Source organism: Condylura cristata, unplaced genomic scaffold (assembly GCF_000260355.1).
Source record: "Condylura cristata isolate star-nosed mole 26May11 unplaced genomic scaffold, ConCri1.0 scaffold00018, whole genome shotgun sequence".
NCBI classification, from domain to species: Eukaryota; Metazoa; Chordata; class Mammalia; order Eulipotyphla; family Talpidae; genus Condylura; species Condylura cristata.
This window is the reverse complement of record NW_004567119.1, coordinates 37,049,942-37,073,455: the sequence shown is the minus strand read 5'-3', so window position 1 is coordinate 37,073,455 and position 23,514 is coordinate 37,049,942. Positions and strand designations below refer to the sequence as shown.

Below are 23,514 nucleotides of genomic sequence, written 5' to 3'. Positions count from 1 at the left end.
GCTACCAGAGTTTTCTACCTCTCTGAGATGATGTCTCAGATTTACCAAAGAATCGATTCTTATTCATATTTTGCTTCTCCCTATTAAAGCATAATCACCTCCTAATAGTACTGTACAAACTCAATAAATGTTTATTACATGAATGGATGATGGATGAGTACTGACACAAAATGATAGAGGACATTTACTGCTTACCTTGAAACTATCCGGGTTCTTACAGGTGTTTCTGGAATAATGGGAATGTTCATTAAAGAATTCTTTTGTTTATTAATTATTCTTTCAGTGTTCATTTTATGTTTACGGGCTGTAAGTTTGTAGAGACTACAAATACAGTCAACAACTTTGGACCTACTTCGAACATCCTAAAAAAGAAAATTCACATTTATTAAAACTAAGAATAACTACATTCTTTAATCTTATATGCTAGCAAAATCAATCATAATAAGGAAACACTATGCATTTATGACCTTTTTAATAATATAAAACCAAGCTTTCCTAGCTCAGCAGTAGACTGGCTGAAATTATAGACTAATTCGTGAGACAATTATAAAGAAGGCAAATATTTAAAGAATGTACATTTAATTGATACTGAAAATAGACGAGTATTATTATAGTCAATATACCTGTTACATCCTGTTACCAAACCTTGTGAATTTTCCTCTTCAAAATTGCAAAGTTGTCCACTTATCTTATTCTCACTGACACAATCCTAAGTCAAGCACAGTCTCTTGCCTAGATCATATGCCTCTTTTATTACTCTTCCTACACCTGCATGTGCTCTCCCAAATCTATTCTCCAATCAGCAACAAGTGATGATCAAATTTAACTGAACATATATATATATATATATATATATATTTTTTTTTTTTTTTTTTTTTTTTTTCTTAAAATCCTTCCAGGACTTTCATTGTAGTTGGGGTAAATACTACAATCCCTTTATGACCTATGTCATCCTTAACACTGGGAGCAACACCAGTTGCTAGGGAGAATACTTCAAAGGTCTCATCATGAAAACCTTCAAAATGTTTTTATGGTTCCCATACAAGGATGAGGAGTCACACATGATCCATTTACTACTTTGTTAGGATAACTTGTTATTCCTAAGTAAATGCAAATTGGTTAAAATAAATTCTACTTTTGGCATTCCATTCCCTTGATACTTGAGAAACAACTCATATTATCAGTACACAAATTAGGTGTGAACATGTAAAAAACCCTATTTTAGTTGTGATAGATACTGAAGGCAAAGTATAAAAATCTAAGAACTAAGACCTAGGATAACAACCTTGAAAAAGTAACCTGATTAATACTTACAGAGGCTCGATTTGTTGTCTTCAGTAAAACAGCTAACAGACAACAAGTTTTTGTGAAAATACTTCCCCCTTTGTCTGCAACTTTGTCACCCGGCTTTTCTCGGTATCTCTGCAAAAGCTCCAACAGTGTATCGATACAGTTTTCTACATCATAAACTGCTGAAGTAGTTTTTTCATACTTGAAGAGATCATAATGAAACCAAAAGTTAAACACACTCATATGAATACTCCATCCCAAAAGAGTGCTCAGTCAAATTTTGGACCATGTGTAACAAGTGCAAAAGACATCATAAAAGGACTGTTGGACGTCATTTCTGGATTTATCTCATATGTATGTCTGTATTTTATTTTATTTTCAACCTATTTCTGAATAGGTTTTTTGTATACACACAAAAAATCAAATATAAAATCTTTGAAAATGAATATCAAAAAGCATATAAAAATATACTTAGAGACTAGTGAGACCATAAAAAAAAAAAGCTAATTATTTGTGAATAATCATAGGGTGAAGATGATTAAAGTAAGATCTAACTAGTTATCTAGCAGTTACAGTCACATGCTTCTTGAGAAAAGGTAGTTTTGCTTGAAAATAAAACAAAAATAAATGATTTATTAAAAAACCTAGGCTATATTTTCTTGCCTCAGTAATCTCAATGTGTCTTAGGTTAATTTTTAGATTGAATTATTATTACAATTTGCTTGGTAACAATTATAATAACTCTATGATAAAACAAAGCAATATAAATAGTTAACACTGAATCTGGCACTTCTAAGTATCAAGCATTTTATGTATACTGTCCCACTTAATTCTAACAATAACATTATGAGGTGGGTACTGCATTCATTTTACAATTGAAGAAGGTAAAACAGACAGGCTAGATAACCCATATAAGCTGCAGAGCTAGAATTCAAACCCAGAAGTTTTGCATCAGTGTCTGTGTTCTAACCACCACCTCTCAATACGAAAATGCTTGATAAAATGCTAAACTGAGATTTGAGTGGTGGTTCGAGGGAGAGAAATCTACTTCTGCTCTCTCAATACCTTTGATTGCATGCATTATAATTTGGCATGAGTACCTGTTAGTAGTCCAAAGCCAAAAGACTTAATTCTAATATATAGATTATTATAGGGTAAGTTATAGCAAATAATATCTGTGCTAGATAAAATTATAAGATGCGTTATTGTTTTAATATAATATAGTGGATAAGAGCACCATCTCTAGAAGTAGACAGAAATGGATTCTAATTAAACTCTATCATTCAAGTTATTAGATAAAGAATGTAATTTCTGTAGTACTTTTTACTCCTTCTGTATAAAATGGAATCAATAATCAAAATCACATTAAAAGAAAGAATACTGTAAAGGTTAAATTAAATGATATATGAAAAACACTAGCCCATTGTAAACAAATAATAAGTGGGAGGTGCCACTGTTATTAACATTATAAAGGCAGAAGAAATAAAATCGTAATATAAAAAAATTAGCTACAATTATGCCAATTAAACATTTCCCCTGTAAGACTCTTAGCAAAAAGAGGATTTGACTTGGAGCAATTAAAAACTTAACCTTCTGGGTCACAGTTCTTAACTAAAGAACTAATGAGCATCTCATTATTAAAATGGAAAATTACCTTAGCAACATTAAGCAATACTTGTACAGCATATCTGATGACTTCCATGCAAGGAACACTCCGATTACAACTTCGGATCAAAACAAATATTTTAGTAATTGCTCCACTCTGGGCCATATTCTCACAACAAAGTGGAGACAATCTAGTAACTACCTCTGAAAGGGGATGAAAAAAAAAAAACAAAAACGTAACACCAAGGTCATTTTAGAGCAACAAAATGAAGTTTTAGCTAATGTTGTACTATCATAATATTATTATTTGCACAAAGGTAAAAAGGCATTTCTAATCTAAGATATTGTTAAAATTCACTAACCTAGGTGTTTTAAAGCCTCGAGTATTGCAGAAATATGCTTATATGTCAAAAGATAATGAAGTGCAAGTGCAGTTCTTCTGTAGAGCTTGTTTTCTTCTCGAATCTCTCTATTAACAATCTGAAGACTTAGTCGTATAGCTTTAATTTTTGTACAGTCATTTTTCTTCCTCCAAGAATATCCTCTCCAAAATGCCTTAAGCAGATAAAACACAGTAGTTTTAAGATTACAACCCATGATACTTTGAACTTAAATATATCTACACAAGGTAAATATTTTCAATAGATTTATAGGGTGTGATCAGAAACTTTGTGGTGTCAACTCAGGTCAGGTCCTAATAAACAAATTTTTGTGAAAATGAACTTCATCTAACATCCTGATAGGTAAACTGAGACATCATTCATTGGCCCATGACATATAAATCTATTCAAATGTTAAAATGCTTTTCCATTTCCTTTGGGAATTTGAAAATAAAGCATCTTGCAATTAAATTATGGTAGCATACATTTATTATTGCTTCTTTTTTGGCTAATTATGTTAGCTTTTTAAAAAGTTGTGATGTGTCTTTATAATATTACTTATTATGCAAAAAAATTGCAAACCAAATCTTGACCTAAATTAATAGTTTGTAGTTACCTGAATTTTAGTGATTCCATTATTAAATTTGTCTTGTTTTTTACGGAGGAGAAAATGGCGTATTCTATTTTGTATAACTGATGCTGCCCAATTTTGCTGCTTCAGGCGTTCTTGAACCTCATGCTGAATTTTTATGATGTTATGATATCTCTGAATAAACTTCTTTCTCTCTAATTTTGCTCGAAACCATCTCTGTTTAAAACATATTAAGATTAAAATAGTAAGATATTTTTCTTCAGGATTTAACAAAATATATTCTTACACACACACACACATACACACAAATACAGAGACATGCACAAATGAAATAGAATGTTACAGAGAAATATCTTTCAATCGTCCTCATTGGCATTACTTCTCTACTTTACTAGGTACAAATCTTCCTATCCATGCTAGCTATGTGTGTGTGTGTGTGTGTGTGTGTGTGTGTGTGTGTGAATTTAACATTGCCTTCATTTTATAGTATACATAAATCCTTTCAAATATCATTTTGCAGTATTTTTACTTTGACTTATATGTAAGTATATGTTAACACATAAGCAGGATTCTTGTCAAGAAGATAAAAATTTCCTATTAAGTCACAGGAAAGAGAATATGCAAAGTAAAATGGGCAAAGGGTAAAAAAGTAAACTAATATAAAGAGAGAATTTAACTGATATATATGAAAAATTTATTAGATTTGTTACCAATTCAGGAATCCAAAGCCAAAATGAGATATATAATTTCTATTCACTAGCTGGCAAAAATCAAAAAGTCTTCCAATATCATGTGCTGGCAAGTATAATTATTGTATCCTTAGACTTTGCTAATAGCTGTGTAAAGTACTTAATAGAATAATTCAGAACTTTATTTAGTAATTTATTTAATAATTCAGAGTTACATGAACCTTTTATAAAATATCAACCTGTTTCTAAGCCATCAAATCATCCTAAAAACAATATGGCAAAAGGCTAAATACTAAGTGACCTTAACATGAGTTATTTGGAAGTTATTCATTAAAACATAAACATCGTAGAAAAATCATATAAAACCTAACCTGAATACAGATGACTGAATTAATCTGTTTATTAGCATTCTTTATAGCCAGGTGAAGTTTATATGCTCTCTGAATTTTAAGAGCAGACAGGTGATAAAATGCAGCTGCTGTGAAATGAAGAAGTCTGATTTTGGCTCTCTCTTCTGAAATCTAGAAGAGAATAAAAATATTAATGATCAGATCCTAAGATAATCAATGTTTATTTTTGTATGGCCTGAATATCAAACCGTATAAACCATCAATAACAGATTAAATTATTAAAATTACTTACAGTGTAACTCAAATTGATTAAACTACACAATGTATCCAATAGTATAATCTATAATTCAGTGTATAGAAAACAAATTTATATTTTGACAGTTTCACTCAAGAAATACAGTTTTAAACTTGACTAAACTACCCAATAACTGCTTTGTGATATACTAATTATGAGAGAAGTATATGAATTGTTTTCCTCAAGTATGAGACAGCTTGGCAAAAATCCAGCACTAAATTCTTGTAGCATAAGCTTTGATCAGAGGCCTTTTACCTTTAGATTTGCCCTTTAATTTTTTTTTTAAAGATTTATTTATTTATACAGAACTGGGGTACAGGCCAGAGATGTGGAGGATGAGAGGATTCACCAGAGACAGAGCGGGGAGCAGAAGAGGCAGATCCATGAAGTACACTGCTGAGGGGAGCAGCGGGCGGGTCAGGAGAGGTCTGCCGCGCCATGTGGTCACCACCGGGGCAGGCGGGGCTCGAACTCATACGGAAGTGGCTTTAGCTTCTTAGTGCAGTGCTTTAACCCGCTGCGCCACCAGGGAGGGCCCATTTTTGCCCTTTAATTTAATGAACAAAATACCAAAGAATTTTACTTTCAAATTATGAATTTAATTATTTTGTTTTTGTCAGAACTTCATATATTGGATGCCCAAACTTCACAAGCTCCCTTGCTAAAGATGTGGAAGTTAACATAGGAATGAGAGTTACAACACTCAAATAGTCCCCTGAAGATAACAAAAGGCTACTTTAATAGCAATTAATATTGAGCCCTCCCCTGATACTTCTTTCAGGTCTCTTTTAAGATTTCTACGATTTCTTCTTGGTCTAGTACAAAGTATTGTTTTGCATTTTTGATGGGGAACATCTGTGGGAAATAGTTTTGTAGAACAAACTCTGTATGGCAACAAATGAAATTGCTTTAACACTCTGTAGAAGCTGAGTCAATCTAAGCAATGTATTTGTTCTGAAATTATTCCCTAAATACCAAAATGTCTTAAACACAATTTAACATCAAAATGCTCATAAAGACTGAGAACTTTACTTAAAAATACTTACCCTTTTTCTTACTAACCAACCACGCACCAGTGCTTGCAGAACAACTGTACATCTTTTCAATTTAACATATTTTATCCTTTCACGCTTTCCAGCTTCCCTGGTTCGTATAAATCTTTGTATGGCCACAGCAGCAGCCTTCTCCTGAAGAAAGACCTGCCGTGCTTTATATGCTCTAAAATATGCTTGGATCAAAGAGGCAGCTTGATGTCGCTGTTGTAAGGAAAAATTTCCAAGTAACAAAAGTCATTTAAAAAATAATTAAAAAATTTAAAAGTATATATTGACAGTCAAAACAAGAAGGAAGTGAAAAATTTTAACTGCAAGTTCTTGATGAAAATAGGATGGTATAACTAACTTACTTTTTTACAATTTTAATTTTAAGCATTTTTATTTTGTAGACAAGAAAAGGTCTTGGTTCTCAATTGATAAAACCATCTAAACCATCTAGATCTTCAGCTGAAAAGAAAATTTTTATGAAGATGAAAGTCAGGGTCAATAAGTATCTGGGGCTCTTTTGTCTCATCCTCTTGACAGTTTCCACTGTGAGGAGGTAAGGCCAAACATGACTACCAAATGCATATACTTAATAAAAATGCAGGCCACAACTGTGGAGCACAGGGTGGATGCTATAAATAGCTACAAAAGAAGCTGTTTGTATTTCAAGAACCATTGTGTATTGACAGTATACCTTCCATCCATCATATATCATCCTGACAACCAATAACAACACACATTAGAAAAAAATATATAGACCGAAATGGGAACTAGGTTTGTTTTACATTTTTCTGACCTAGTATCTGACTGAACTTGGGAAAGTCACTTTCTCTCTATACCTGAATGTTCTCATCTATACAATGGGTAATCTAATAATAGGTATCTCATAGGGTTATTGTGAAGATAACCATAAATTCATAAAGTCAATCCATAAATTTATAATAGCAGGTGTAATAACAGTGGCTGTAATATCACAGTAAATATTAAACATAGAAATAAACAATATTTTTATTTATTTACTAAAACGCTGATTGTGGCTTAAATAACTTCAGTGTTTGACTCATACTGGACACCGTATGCTACATCTATTATTTCTTCCAAGAGAAATTATTCTAAAAGTTACTTCACATTTTTGCACTTGAGAAGTTTACAGAATTATACACAAAATATGCTCAGAAGTTTTTCTATGAGTGAATATAATTTTTAAGTGAATACAAATGTTTATGTTAAATGTATCATTAAATCATTTAAACATTCTTTCTGTTTTCTGTTTCTTCAAGCAGTTCTTTGAAAAAAAAAGTTATCTTATACCTACTTTTATCATTAAGAAGTGCTCACAAGCTCTTCTTGTCGAAAGTGTAGCTCTCCATTTTCTCTGAATGACAATTGTTGATGATCGCAACTTCAAAAACCTAAAAAGGTGTTATTGGACAGTAATTTCAAATTAATCTATTTGGTAAATATTTATTGCCACTACCCCAGCCCTCTTTAAATGCTAGAGGATAAAGAAAACAAGGCAATGAGAAAATAAAAAGAAATGGAAAAGTATCATTTATATCTAAATTCTATTTATCAGAATTTTATGCTCGCACAAGAGTACACTCACACATGCACACAAACTGACATATGAAAAAGAAGTTTTGCAGTTGGCAATATTCCAGCTGGTAAGAAAAAAATGAGGTTCTAGAGTGAAAAGAATTCAGAACAGGATGAAAATAAACTATGATTGTTCAGATCCAGAGAAAGATGTGATAAGGGAGATGGTTGTAGAAATAATGGGAAAGTATAAAATCTGCATCTTGGAACAGACATACAGGGGGTGGTCAAGAAGAGAAATTGGAAAATTATGAGCAACATCAAGCAAAAGAGAAATAGATATTTATGTGAAAGGAAAGATAGGCATTATTAAATCACCTAAAAATAAGTATTTTAGAAACAAAATTGGTAAAACTTAAAAATGTGAGGGCTAGAGATTAAACTTGAAATGTTAACATAGTAATAATAGATAAAAATTGAGAATGGACAGGCTCTTTGATCTTAGTTATATGAAAATGGTAGAATTTTTTGCAAAATTTCTTAGCAAATAATAATTGTTAATGAGAACAATTTAGCATTTTGGTGCAGAAAAATTAGATACTAGTCCTTAATAGTTAATAGTAGCAAGTATATCTTTGCAAGTTTTGATTCTATCCATGAAATTGAGGAATTCTTCTAATGTTAGAGTGTTCCCCTAAAAAACATCTTGAAGTCATCACTAATATAATAACTACTCAATTCTGGGGAGTCAGATCTGAAGAAAAACAAAAATCTTATGAAATAGCAAAAAAAAAAAGCAAATAACATAGCCAATCTGATAACAGCTTCAAAAAAATGCATGTAAAATAAATGAACTAGGAATAGGAAATTGCAATTAACATAAGCTAGTAGTTAGGTCTTCATCATTAAAGATGAAGAATATGGGGGAAATAAAATCTATGAGAGTATATTATTTTTCACCTTCCATCTGTATCTTAATCCTTAAGAACTAGAATTAATCAACTTTAAGTAAATATTTTGACTTATTATGTCATCAAGGCTCTATTTAAAAAAATAACAGAGAAAGAACCCATAAAACAAGCCATACAAATTAAGCATGGTAAATTAAAAAAAAACCAAACAAACAATGGCATTACTATTTTATATATGGACTTTACTACCACAACACACCCTCATTTTCTCCCAGTTATAATGCATTACCATGCTCTCTTCTGTTTGGTATAGAAACAACGTTGAAAGACCTTAACAGCTTTTAAAACAGCTAGATATTCTTTACGTGCTTTCCAACATCTATACCAGGCTTGAATCTGACAGGCAGCTTTCACTTTACATAAATACTTCCTGGCTTTGTATTTCCTCCAAGCAGCCTATTAAAAACATTAAAAAAATAAATAAATAAAATATGCAATGAGATGTTTACTTTTGAGTGGAAGAATTGTTGTTAAAGACAGAATGTTAAACAAAAAATCAATAATAAAAATAGTAATTTCATGACTCTTAGAATTATTTATCCCTTACATATAATGAGCCCTCTGAGAACAGTGTTGCTACACAGTGAATGCCTACTATGTGCTTTATCACACAGACCCTTGTGATTGGCTGCCACCTAAGCTTTATAACCATACAAATATTTTAAAATGGAAAAGTCAGATATATATATATAAATGGAAAGTCAGATATGAGCACTGTCATCACTATCTCAATCCATTTGGAAGAACGGAAAGAACACCCGCACATAATTATTCAGCTTCCTAGGAAGGAATGAAATCCTTGCTACCACCTCCCCTGGGTCCCCTCTGCCTCCCTCACATACTCTTGTGGTTTGTGTTTAACTGGCAGGGGAAACCTGAGAGCAACTATCTATCATAGGAATGATCAGATTTTCCAATTTGGACAACCTGTAACTGACTAAAAGTAAGTTATTAGATGCAAAAATATAGATGGGTAATGATATCTCTAATTCAGGGAATGGGGAGTCAAGGTTTAAAAGTGATTTTAGGTCACAGGCAGCAAGTGGCAGAGGTATCTTATTTAATTAGCAGAAATGAGATTATTAAGCTCTTATTTGACAAAACAGATACTGATATTGAGAAACAGGAGATGGTTACCACATAGCCAGTAAGCAACAGTCAATATATGAACTCAAGTCAGTGTGGCTCCAAATCACTAAAAACAAATACTGCAGCTACTCTTTCTATATGGGTCAAGGTCTACATGTGGTTAGCAGGAAGAATTACATATATGTGATGTCTTTAACTTACTCAGAGTATATTATATTTGCTTTTTTACATAAACTAGCCTGAATAACAACATTGGTATTCACAGTGGGTGCCAGTGTCTGTACTTTTAAAGATTCAAAGTGATTTCAATGGGCATTTGAGACCACTAGTATATGTTAGATATTATTTGTATAAAATATAAATTAATTCTATAAAAGAAAACAGTTGAATTTTCATGAGACTGCTATTTTGGCTATTCTTTTTTTTTAATAATATAATAGTTTATTTTTACATCATTTTGTACATTTATTTTTTCATCTCAATTGTAATCCCATCACAGAGTCACCCGTGCGCCATCACCATAGTTCCGTGCACTTCCCTCCCCACTCCCCCTGTTTTTGATCCCATTCCCCACTCCACCCCCACAAAATGTCTCTACTTTGGCTATTCTATCCTAATCATACATCCAATTAACCTTTCAGCCTTTAATTCTTAGCATTTGGAACTACTTCCACCCACAACTCTTAGTTTTCTTTGTTCACTTTTAATATCATGTGTTAGCTTCTCCTTTCATTACCTTTAATGTTGTTTTTCAGGGTACAAGTCCCAGGCTTTCATTACTATATATTTATACATTCTAATGCAGTGATCTTGACACCTGCATTCATTTATCATAGTACACCAATACTTAGAATTCTACAATCCACGCACTTTCCAAAGTCCAGACAAACATAGTCAAGTGCCTCAGTAGGAACCTCAACTGGGCATATGCTGGGTACTTCAACCTTCTGTACCCAGACATGAAGTCATCATCCATCTCCAAACCTGTTCTTGCAATTTTTCCCCTATGTCAGAGAACCCATGTGCAGGTTATTTAAACCAGAAACATGGTTTCGTTCCTTGCTAATGTGCTCATATCAATCCTCACCATCCTTACTTACTGCCACTGCTTCCTAATTTGTCTCCTTGCTTATAGTCTTACTCCCCTTTCTTGTTCACCTTCCACATTTTAGCCAGATTATATATATATATATATATATTTAAAGATTTATTTATTTATTCATACAGAACTGGGGTACAGGCCAGAGATGCGGAGGGTGAGAGGATTCACCAGAGACAGAGCAGGGAGCAGAACAGGCAGATCGACGAAGTACACTGCTGAGGGGAGCAGCGGGCGGGCCAGGAGAGGTCTGCCTCGCCATGTGGTCACCTCAGGGGCAGGCGGGAATTGAACTCATGCGGAAGTGGTTTAAGCTTCTCAGTGCAGTGCTTTAACCCGCTGCGCCACCAGGGAGGGCCCCAGATTATATATTTTTTATGATTCTGGTCTTTTCCTGGTAAAATACCTCTAGAACTTCTTTTAGAATCCAGAGGATAAAGACTAAATTTTATGTGTTAAAAGTCTATCCAAAAATCTCATTCCCTATACTACCAGCTGGGCTTATGTCACTTTTTAATTACTTGATACAATTGCCCTCTTTCTCTTCCAGTTTTGAGCTCTGTTTAAATAAAAAAATACAAAAGTGCTTTGGAAACTAAATATGCAAAATGGCCCCACTAAAGTACAATGGGAAGATTACTTTGATACATTTTGATACTTGGCTATTTCCGATTCATCCTTTCACTTATTTTCTCTACTTAATTGCTACTTGCTCTGGAAAGACTCCTTGGAGGGCTGAGACTATCCTTTCCCTTCTCCATGTTCCAGCAAGAAATACTTCTCATTTCATATTATTCACTGCCAATTTAACTTTTTCAAGGATGGTAACTAGGCATATTTTACCAATCCTATCACTTCTTGTAGTAATTGACACTCTACCACCTCTGAATATTTGTTGCAATAAAGCCCTATTTGTAAGCTTACCCACAACATAGCAAGATACCAACTTTCTACAAGTAGGTTCAAAGTTCAGATTATTACAGTTAGAATAGAAATAGCAGAAGTATGAAGAACTAATTCCTGGATTTTCTTCACTCTGTGCAACATTAGCAAAATTTTAAAACTTTCTCAATTAATTTATATTTCAGAAGAGAAATACTCTGTATTCCTCACACATTTAGAGAACAAAAGAAACAGTAATATAAAAGTGCTTTGGAAACTGAATAAAGTACACCTATCTAGATTAATTAGTTCTGATTAACAATTTAGGAGAAGATTATAGTTATCTTAGTTGCCCTATCTAATGCCAAGTAACAATTTGCCTTAGTGTAAGTATTCCATGTAAAAAAAACTTTACTCACTAGAGAAACCCATTAATCAACCTATGTCCTCCCAATTTTTCTAAGAGTGCTATTACTAACACCTATTGAAATAAATCAAACATATGTTTGTTGTGCTGATTGAATTATTTATAATGCATTCTCTTTTCACACGCTAGACAATCTGGACTGTAAATTAGTAATGTAAACTCAAAGTATTATTCTTTATGACTAGCTTAGGCTCATTTTATGCATTCTAACAAATCCTGGTCAAAGAAAAAAGGTTTCACATTTAAATATATACATACCTGGATTTTAATGGTGCTATCTTTAATTTTTTGAAACTTCCGCCTCTGTATAAATCCTTTCATTACAGCTTGAGTAATGATTATGCTTTTCCTAATCTGTAAATAAACTTCTCTTTGATGTTTTGTAGCCAGAAAGGCTCTGTGGTGGTTTTGTAAGATCTTTGCTGCTTTTCTGTAGGCAAGAAACCATTTTCTGGTTTGCCATGTTCTGAAATACTGCTGTAAAGTGAGGGCAGCTCTTTTCTGCTGAACAAATCGTCGACGACACACAGCCATCTGAAGGAAGGACTGAATTTGTAGGGCAGCATGCTTTTCTGTTTCCAGTTTTCTTGTGACTGTTTTACAAAAAGCTTTTTGAATTGTTACCACAGTCTTTCTTGGCAAATCAAACTCTGCTTCCTGTGACCAAGCACCTATAGAGGTGTTATAACAATTGTGAGTCCCAGCTGCTGAGCTCTGAATAGCCTCATATTGGGTTTCAGTTCTGTGACAGCTGACAGTGGGTTGGGGAACAGAGACTGCCAACTTTCCCTTAGATACGTTTTTCAACTCTGATCTAAATTTCCTGCCTCTAGAAGCAACCTGAATACTCTGTAGGGGATTCTGAACTGCAAAAACCTTTTTTCTTTCCAATTTCACTCTGACATATGACCTATAAAAATTCTGTATAACAACAGCTGCAGCTTTCTTTGCTTGATAATCAGCATTTGCCCTGTGCATGAGGTAAAATGACTGAATTCGTGTGGCAGCCAGATGCATGTGCTGAAGATCCCTTCGGACCCTAAAGCCTCTGTAAGAAGACTGGATACAAATAACTGCTTGGATACGCATTGCAGTTAGTGCTCTGAATCTTCTTTGAACAAAGATAACTGTTTTTCTTAAGTGGAGATAGTTTTTCCTTATTTTTGAGGCTTTAAAATATTTCTGAACAACAAGGGCAGCCTGATGTTGCTCCTGAATCTGTTGCCTTAAAATCATGTCCAGGATACAGGCTGCTGCTTTTGTGAGTGCATGGTGTTGAAGAGCTTTCTGTTTTTTATTTGCTCTATATACTTTCTGTATTACTTTTGCAGCCCACCTAACCTTTTGGTAGAAATAATACTGCCTATACATTCTATATGTGCTTTGTATTATGACAGCCGCTTTCTTCTTTTTCCTCATAAGCTGTCTCACTTTCATTCCTTTATATGCAGCTTGAATGACCACAGCAGACTGCCTTTGCCTGATAAAATTTTCTCTTTGCAGCTTTACAGCTCTGTGTCCTCGGTAATGTTGCTGAATGAGAACTGAGGCATGTTTCCAAGTCTGAAATGTAATGTATGCTCTGTGCATTCTGAAAGTAGCCTGGATGACAGCTGCAGCCCTGTGCATCTCCTTTACCTTCCTCTGTACTCTCAGCCTCCGGCATGATGACTGGATTGTGATGACTGCCTTTTTCAACTGCAAAAATTGGTGCAAGTGACTCTTAGCACAAATGGTGGCTCGATATTTCCTCTGAACAAAAATAACAGCATTTTTAAGGGAAATGAATCGTTTTCTCATCATTGAAGATCTAAACTTGCTCTGAATAAGGGTTGCAGAGGAATGCATACTTCTCAGATGTCTCCTAGTCTTCATGCCCCTAAAAGCAGCCTGGAGAGTCAGAACAGAATGTCTTTGTTGGAGGTAACATTGCCTCTGCAGTTTTGCAGCCCTCTTTGCCCGGTACTGCCGCTGGATTACAAGTGAAGCATGTTTCAAGGATTGGTACCTTGCACGTGCTATGTACATCCGGTAGGCTGCCTGGAGGATGGCAGCTGCCCTGTGCATCTCTTGCATCATTTTTCTTACCATCCATCCTTTGTATGCAGACTGGATTTGAATGACTGCCTTACGTAATTGTAGGAATTGTTCAGAGTGATGCTTTGCACAAGCAGTTGCACGGTATTTTCTCTGAACCCAAATGGCAGTTTTCCTGAGGGACAGGAATCTTCTTCTAGTCAGAATAGTTCTAAATTTTCTCTGAATAAGGGTTGCAGCTAAATGCCTAACTTTTAAATCTTTTCTGGCTTTCATCCCCCGAAAAGCAGCCTGAAGGCATATGACAGAATGCCTTAATTTGCTATACCTTTGAAATTGTTTGTTTCTTTCCTTGAGTGCCCGGTATCTCTGCTGCACTGTTTTTGTCACCCTCTTTAACTTAATAAAGTATGTCTGTTGTCTATATCTTCTGTAGTAGGACTGAAGGAGTGTTGAAGCCACCTGCATCTTTCTTACAGTCTGTCTAACTCTCATTCCTCTAAAACTTGCCTGAATAGTAATAACAGCTTTCAAAATTGTCAAGAACTTTTCACGCAGTGTTTTACCTCGACAACAGGCTCTATATCTTATCTGAATCACGACAGCTGCTGTCTTCATTTTATGGTATCTTACTTTTGACTGATGCATTCTAAAAGTGGCTTGAATAATAGTGGCTGCCATGTGCATGCACTGAATATGTCTTCTTACTCTACTTCCTCTATAAGTAGCTTGGATTTTAATTGCTGCCCATTTTAAATCAAGGTATCCCTTGTGACAATGCTTTGTAATTTTAATACCTCGAAACCATCTCTGAATGGTAATAGCTGAAGCTCTATAGGTTGCAAATTGCCTTTGGCTTTTGTAAGTTCTATATTTAGACTGTATAGTGATTGCTGCTTTGTTCCACTCCTTAATTTTTTTTCTCACTCTCATACTTCGGTAAGCTGACTGTAAAACTACTATAGCTGCTTTGGTTTTCAAATACAAATGATGCTGTTTCCTTCCAATGCTGTAAGCTCTGTAATACATTTGAATGAGATGAGCAGCATTTCTCATGGTTTCCCACTTCCTTCGCTGCAAGTGCATTCTATAGTAGGACTGTATGATAATAGCATATTTTTGTTGCTTTTGAACATGTCTCCTTGTTGTTTTCCCCTTCCAGGTAGACTGAATTATCAGTGCTGCCTGACGGAGTTCAACATACTCTATACGTTGTTTCTTTCCTACAGCCCATGCTCTCAGATGTTGCTGGATGACTAATGCTGCAGCTTTTATCAGTCTAAACTGCTTCTGGGCTTGGACCATTCTAAAAGTAGACTGAATCTTCATTGCAGCTTCATGTTCCTTTTTGATCTCCTTGCGAACTTTCCAACCACGATAAGCAGACTGAAGAGAAATCACAGCCTTTTTTGTCTTTAGAAAATGTGCTTTTATTTCATAAACAGTCCTATATGCTCTATACCGTCTCTGAATTTTGACAGTAGACTGAAGCACAGATTGATACTTCATCCTTTTACTATAGCCTCTGAAAGCAGTTTGAATTTTGAGAGCCGCAACAGATTGATGTTTGATTAGCTGGCGCACTCTATAGCCTCTGTAAGCTGCTTGCAAGCAAGTGACTGCTCCTTTGATTTGCAAGAAGTTCTTCCTCTCATTCACCTGTGCTTTGTATGCATGATAATAACTCTGAATGACTATAGCTGCTTTATAAACTTGCAAGTAGGATCTACGTAACTTTCTCATTCTGAAATAAGACTGTAGTGAAATAGCAGCCTTTCTTTGCAATCTCATCTGCTTTCGAACCAGGTAGCCTCTAACACAAGCTTGCAGTTTAATACAAGATTCCTGCACCACCATGTACTCTTTTCTCTTTAGTGCTGCCAATTTTACTGAACGATACCAGCGCTGGATGACCAGAGCAGCTGCTCTTAAACGTAAGTACCTTTCACGAGTTCCTCTCATCTTGACAATTGATTGTAACTTTATTGTAGCATTTTTTAAATGCAGAAACTTTTTTTTGGCTATGTAAGTTCGATAATATGATTGAATCTTTATAATAGAAGTGAGAGTGCAGTTAAACTTGTTCCTGGCTAGCATCCCTCGATATGCACTCTGCAGAACAATGACAGCAGAACGTATTTTCTGGTAAGATGTTTGAACATTTTTGGCTAAAACATAAGCTCGGAAATGAATCTGAATTACCAAGGCAGCTTTCCTCATCTTCTTGTATTTCTGTAGTTGTTGGTGTTTTCTTATGTGTGCCTGCAATTTGATGACTATTTTCCTAAGGTTTAGAAATTGAAATCTGTCTCGCTTCATTCTCCAATATGACTGAAGAATACAAGCAGCTGTAATTTGCCTGTGCAACTTCTGTGCTTTCATTCTCCTGAAAGCACCCTGTAGTTGGATGACTGCAGCCCGTTTCTGCAAATATTTTGTGCGTTCAGTCTTTCCTTCTAGATATGCTTTGTAGTACTTTTGAATAGTCCGAATAGCCTCTTTTTTCTTTTTATATAACTTTTGGGCTTGCAAGCACCGGAATCTTGTCTGAATGGTAACAACACAAGATCTAATATGAATGTATCTCTGCAATTCTTTGTGCATTCTATACCATGACTGTATGACAACTGCAGATTTTTCTTCTTTAGCTCTTTTTCTGGTATGCCATTTTCTAAAAGCTCTTTGCAATATTATTGCAGCTTTAATTTGTAAGTGCATTTTATGCCACTTCCATCTTCTGAACATAGACTGGATGATAAGGGATGATGACTTGATCATTTTATATCTCTGTTGATCATGGTTTCTTCTTAAACAAGCACGCCAATACCTCTGAATTGTAACAGTAGCCCAAAGGTATCGTTTATAAGAATTAGAGGCAATTATCATTCTTATCCTAGATTGCAGGACAACTGAATAATATCTCAATTTCAGAAATTTTTTTCTGGTGGAATAGCTTCTCCAATACCTCTGGAAAAAAGAAATGAAAAAGGACAAAAGTAAAATAGACATCGCTTTCTATATTTATCACACTTGAAAATATTAATTTTACTAACATTTTCCTTAAAAGTAAATGTATTTTTATTCAAAAGTAAACACATAATTTTGGAAAAGATAGTCATTTGTGTGTAGTTTAGGTCTGTTCATTGACATAGCTAAGAAGCCAATACAAAAATTCTTGTCTCAATTCTAGTGTTTATATAGCATTATATATGTATATATGTATATATATATAGTGTTATATTAGAGTAACATTATTAGTAGCAAGTAAGTACTAATAAATCTACAATTATTGAAGGGGAGGGGAAGATTCCCTTCTACCTTCTTGGTCTTTCTTGGCTGGTCTAATAATTAAGTTGCCACAAGACACGTTACTAGGTGAAAGGACCAGGTTAAATCCCATGTAGTTGGTGGTGCCATTGTGAATACGGCACCTGGCCCTAAGCAGAACAAGCTTATATGCTTTGTAGACAAAGTATTGAAATTTTTGGATTGGCCATTAATTCAGTGGGCAGTGTAAGCTTATACATTGGAGACCTGAAAAGTCTGACTGTGGTGATAAGTCTTCTTTCCTCCTGGTGTAGGAGAATGCCTGTCACAAAGAAAATTTATGTCCTGCTCTTTGTAAGGTTCAGAGGAAAAGCTTGCATTCAGGGAGAACAGGGAGAGTAAGTATCATCATTGCATCTACTATTTCTCAAGTAATTTCAACTAAAAATAATACATATAACACTTTGGCACATTTTGGGGCAGCCTGCTTTGAGTCCCAACACTATCTTTTGATTCTAAGTAATTTTCTAGGAATTTATCCCTGGACCTTACATTTTCCCACTATGTCAAAGTTGCTAAACTATCTTATAGAGATGCTATTTATTTGAGGGATTCTATACTATCACCTAACAGGCCTGCCAATATAAACAGAGGAGTTTGAGAAAAAAAGTGAGCCTATAACTTTTGGAGTCATTAAAATTAAAATTGCATCCTTTCTTCAAACATAGCAATAACAAATACACAGTTAAAAACTATACTGATAGGGCCCTCCCTGGTGGCGCAGCGGGTTAAAGCACAGCACTAAGAAGCTTAAGTCACTTCTGCATAAGTTTCATCCCCACCTACCCCGAAGGAGCTCCACATGGCGCGGCAGACCTCTCCTGACCCGCCCGCTGCTCCCCTCAGCAGTGTACTTTGTCGATCTGCCTGTTCTGCTCCCCACTCTGTCTCTGGTGAATCCTTTCACCCTCTGCATTTCTGGCCTGTACCCCAGTTCTATATGAATAAATAAATAAATCTTTAAAAAAAAACAAAAAACTATACTCTGTAAATGGCACAGTTGCTTCATTTCCAAGGTAACCTAACTCCTTAGTGAACCCAGTGATATTCGAGCTCCACAAAAAGGGTTACAAAGTCTCAAGCAGATTCTTGACATTAGTATGTAGAAAACCCCTGGCTACTAAACACTAAGTCTTGTAGCAGGAAGAACATTCTTTTGTCTAAAACACTCCAAATATTGCTAAAATAGTAGTAAAAGATGGGAAGGAGATATTTTCCTAACATTTAAGTAAGATAGTACATTGGCTGGCACCTTTCTCTGGTATAACACTACCCAGTGTCCATGCACCTGCGCTTGGTCAACTACATCTCCTCAAGGATGAGGAACAGTAGGGAAAACATGTGTGCTTTACGGACCCCTTAAGTTTTTTCTCCCTATAGATTCTGCCATATCCATTTACTATAATTGTGGGTTTGTTTCTACTCTTCAGCCTGACAAGAAATGCGATATACATTTTTGTTTACTACAAAGAAATGCATAAATTATCAAACATTTCTCCAACTCTAGGTAAGCTTATTTATACTAAATGGCTTGAAAACTATAAACTCAAAATATTAAATATAGAACTACCATATTATCTAGCAATTCTACTTCTACTTCTAGAAATTTACCCAAGGAATGCAAAACACCAAGATGAAGGGGCATGTACATCTATGTTCACTGTAGGATAATTTACAATAATGATGGAAGCAACCTGTGTGCCCAAGGACAGATGAATGTATTAGGAAGACATGTTACACACATACATACACATACACTCATGAATTGTGAAATACTACACAGGTATAAAAAAGATGAATATTTTCCATTTGTGACAACATGAATAGAACTAGAAAGGATTATGCTAAGTGAATGTCAGAATGAGAAAGACAAATACTGGATGGTTCACTCATATGTGAAATAGAAAGAAAACAAAAAGTCAGACACCACCAAACCAATAACAAACCTTAGTTAACAGACTATCAAACTGAGGCTATGAATGGGGAAAAGGAGAGTGAGTATGGGTGCCTTGGTGGGGGTGGTGTCATTATCTATTGAAGATACATAAACATATAAAAGCTATGAATCAAGAAAAAAGAAATAAAACTTCCTTTGTTCACAGTTGACAATGATCCATGATCACCTATGCAGAAAATCCCAAAGATGTGATAAAAACATATTCTGAAGCTACTAATTATAGCAAATTTGGAGGATTTGGCTGCTTACATTAGCAGCGAAATGAGAGAAAAATTTAGGTACATATCCCATAATAAACACATGGATATAAATGACCTAAACCACCATTAAAGTTTCTCAAAACATAAAAATTACAGTCTTTAACTTTTTATCACAAATATTGACATAAGCAATTTAAAACTGAAATCTAAAAGATACGTTCTGCAAATGATAATCCAGAGGAAGCTAGAGTACTTAACCGCAAGCACAGCAGCTTAATAGAAAAGAAAATTGTGAGGTCTATAAGGGAACACTTCCACAATGATAAAAGATTTAACTCACCAAGAAGACATAGTAACCCCAAAAATATATGCACCTAGTAACAAAAGAGCTTGGAATACTTGATGACAAAACTGAAAGAACTGAAGGGACAAGACATAGTCAAAGTTAAGGAAAACATTTCTCTTGCAAAAGAATAATAGAAAATCAGTTAGGATATAAAAAACCAAACATCATCAACCAAGAGGACCTGACTGACATCTATTAGAACACTCCACCCAACAACAACAGAATACACATTCCTTTTAAGTACACAGAACACTCTCCACGATTAGGGATCAGCAATTTGATTGTGTGATCGGCCAGAGAAAAACTATCATCAGCTTTGTGAGATGATTCTGTTTTAGCAGCTCAATTTTGCCATCAGGGTGTAATAGAAGCCAAAACTATACATAAAAAATAGGTATGTGGATCTTGTATGATGCCATGGGAGGTCTTGTGGAAGATAATGGAAGGACGCACATGTACATATGGAGGAATAAATATAACTTGCACCTCCAATGTTATTGACTGACAAATTTAGTAAAAAGAAAAAAAGGATATGGTTTTGACTTAAAAAGTTATATCTATCAAAACAAAAGGTAAGCCAAATCTGAGCCATGGGTTTGCCAACCCCTAAAATAGACCATATCCTGGGTGATTAAATAAACCATAACAAATTTTAAAAAATGAAAATTCTACAAAGTGTGTTCTCTGACCACAATGGATTCAAACTAACAAAAATAACACAAGGATAATAGGAAATAATAATTAGCAATCTGAGTCAAAGAGGAAGCTTTAGACAACCTAATATATATATATATATTTATTTATTTATTTATTTATTTTTTATTTTTTATGCTTATAGAACTGGGGTATAGGGCAGAGGTATGGTGGGTAAGAGGATTCACCAGATATAGAATGGGGAGCAGAACAGACAGATTGACGAAATACACTGCTGAGTGGAGCAGCGGGTGGGTCAGGAGAGGTCTGCCACGCCATGTGGGTCAGCTCCCTGGCTGGGGATTGAACTCGTGCTGCAGTGTCTTTGGAGAGCTCCATAATACAGTGCTTTAACCTGTTGAGCCACCAGGGAGAGCTCCTAAAAATATTTTTAACATAATAAAAACACTAAAAGTGGGTATGTAGTTAACGTAGTACGTAGAGGTAAATTTATATCATTAATGGATTGTATTTAAAAATGAAGGACTCAAATCTATTACCTCTACTTCCACATAAAGACACTATAGAAACAAAAGTAAAATAAAAACAAAGACATGAAATAATAACAGTAATCAATAAAATTGAAAACAGAGAAAACCACCAAAGCAAGCAAAGAAAAAAAAAGTACAAATTATCAGCTCAAGATTGAAAGAGGAAACACCAGAGTCAGGTGTTAAAAGGGTAGCAAAGACATAATATGGACAACACAAATTCAACAACTCAGATGAACTAATCTTGAAAACCACAAACTACCAAAAGTTACTGAAAATTAAATATGCTTCTAATTTAAAGAACAGATTTTGATTAAAATTGTTCATTTAGGGACCTCTCTGGTGGCGCAGTGGGTTAAAGCACAGCACTGAGAAGCTAAAGCCACTTCAGCATGAGTTCAATCCCGGCTGCAGAGGTGACCCACATGGCCTGGCAGACCTCTCCTGACCCGCCCGCTGCTCCCCTCAGCAGTGTCTTTCCTCAGTCGGCCTGTTCTGCTCCCCACTCTGTCTCTGGTGATTCCTCTCACTGCCCCTGCACTTCTGGCCTGTACCCCAATTCTGTATGCATAAATAAATAAATCTTAAAAAAAAACTCTTCATTTAAAGAAATGTCCACACCAAAATAGTATCACTAGTGAATTCTACCAAATCAAAGAAGAAATAATACCAATTCTACACAATCTCTTCCAAACAACAACAAAAAGAAGCTTTCCAAATCTTTTTGTAATAATGCCATCAGTACTCTGCTATCAAAACTTGACAAAGGTGGGGACAAGAATATAGATGTGAAAGTCTTTAAGCAAATATTAGCAATGAATTTTGGATACATGAAAAATAATACATTACAAACAAATGAATGTAACCCAGGAATGTAAACTTAGTTCAAGATTTGAAAATTTTTCAATGTAATCCTTCATAATAATAGTCCAAGGAGGAGAAATTACATTACATGGGAATATTCACTGAAGCAGAAAGAGCATTTAGAAAATTCAACATATCTATACAATAAAATTCTTAGTAAACTAGGAATAGAAAAGAACTTCTTCAATTTGTTAAAGGGAATCTATCAAAAAAAAATCTTATTACATATCCTATTTAATATGAATGTTTTCCTCTTAGATCAAGAACAAAGCAGTGGTATTCAACCTCACCAGTGCTATTCAATACTGTGCTGGAATTCTGTCAGTGAAATGAGGGAGTAAAAACAAAAAATAAAAAAATGTCAGTTGTGTTCCAAATATCTACAGATGTTACAAAATTCCCACCAAAATTCAGTAGGAAATTTTGAAGATGAAGTAAATCTGGACCTAAAAATTTAAGGAGCAACAAAGGTCAACCTGCTTTGAAAAGGATAAAGTTGCAAAGTTAAACAACCCATTTTTAAGACGGCCTATATGGTAATGAAGACATTGTGGCACTGGCAAAGGTACACTTATATTAGTGGAACAGAATAGACTCCAAAGATATGGCCAAATGACTTACTTATTTATTTTTATTTTTGTGTAGACCTAGGGTGTAGGTCAGAGGTGTGTGAGGGGGAGATGGGGCTAAGAGGATTCATCAGAGACAGTGGGTCTAGTGAAATACACTGTTGAGGGGAGCAGTGGGCGAGACAGTAGATCTGTACCATGTGGGTTAGCTCCCTGATTGGGGATCAAACCCAGGCTGTCATGATGCTAGTGCTGGCATTGAACCCCTAGGCCACCAAGGAGCAACAGTGGCCAAATGATTTATGACAAAAGTATAAAAACATTTCAACAAAAGAAGAGTAGCTTTTGCAATAAAATATATTAGAACAATTGAACATCTACATGTAATAAATGAGCCCTCATAACTTAGACAAAAATTAACCCAAGTATAGTCATGTATCACATAATGTTGCTTTAGTCAATGATGGACCATATGCAGGAAGGTCTCACTACTTATAGTTTAGGTATGTAGCAAGTTATGTCATCTAGGTTTGTATAATTATCCTCTGCCCTGTTTGTACAAACTGTTGATTGATTTATTTCTCAGAATGCATCCTCTTTCTCAAGTGACACCTTACTGTACACTGTAAGTCTGAGTTTAAAATGAAAATCTTCTGAAAATTACTTAGGAATAATACTAAAAGTTTAATCAATAAGATGAGAAAAGTGACAATTGAAATTCATCAAAACTAAATACTTTTGCTCTGTAAAAGTTAAGAGAAAAAAAGACAACATCAATTTGGGGG

The 23,514-nt window shown here is 34.8% G+C and overlaps 1 protein-coding gene across 2 annotated transcripts in view; it reads right to left on the bottom strand.

The window, feature by feature from the left end:
• The window catches only part of ASPM (asp (abnormal spindle) homolog, microcephaly associated (Drosophila)), a 44,039-nt gene that overhangs the window by 2,015 nt on the left and 18,510 nt on the right, over positions 1-23,514 (bottom strand). The window contains exons 18-27 of one of the 2 annotated variants that reach the window (XM_004685484.2): positions 12,504-17,249; positions 8,978-9,144; positions 7,557-7,653; positions 6,248-6,457; positions 4,928-5,077; positions 3,892-4,083; positions 3,258-3,450; positions 2,945-3,099; positions 1,315-1,491; positions 196-362 (exon numbers count right to left, since the gene is read on the bottom strand). In XM_004685484.2, the coding sequence (XP_004685541.1) occupies positions 196-362; positions 1,315-1,491; positions 2,945-3,099; positions 3,258-3,450; positions 3,892-4,083; positions 4,928-5,077; positions 6,248-6,457; positions 7,557-7,653; positions 8,978-9,144; positions 12,504-17,249 (6,254 nt within the window). The remainder of the gene's footprint in view (positions 1-195; positions 363-1,314; positions 1,492-2,944; positions 3,100-3,257; positions 3,451-3,891; positions 4,084-4,927; positions 5,078-6,247; positions 6,458-7,556; positions 7,654-8,977; positions 9,145-12,503; positions 17,250-23,514) is intronic. The other variant, XM_004685485.1, reaches the window with a different exon arrangement.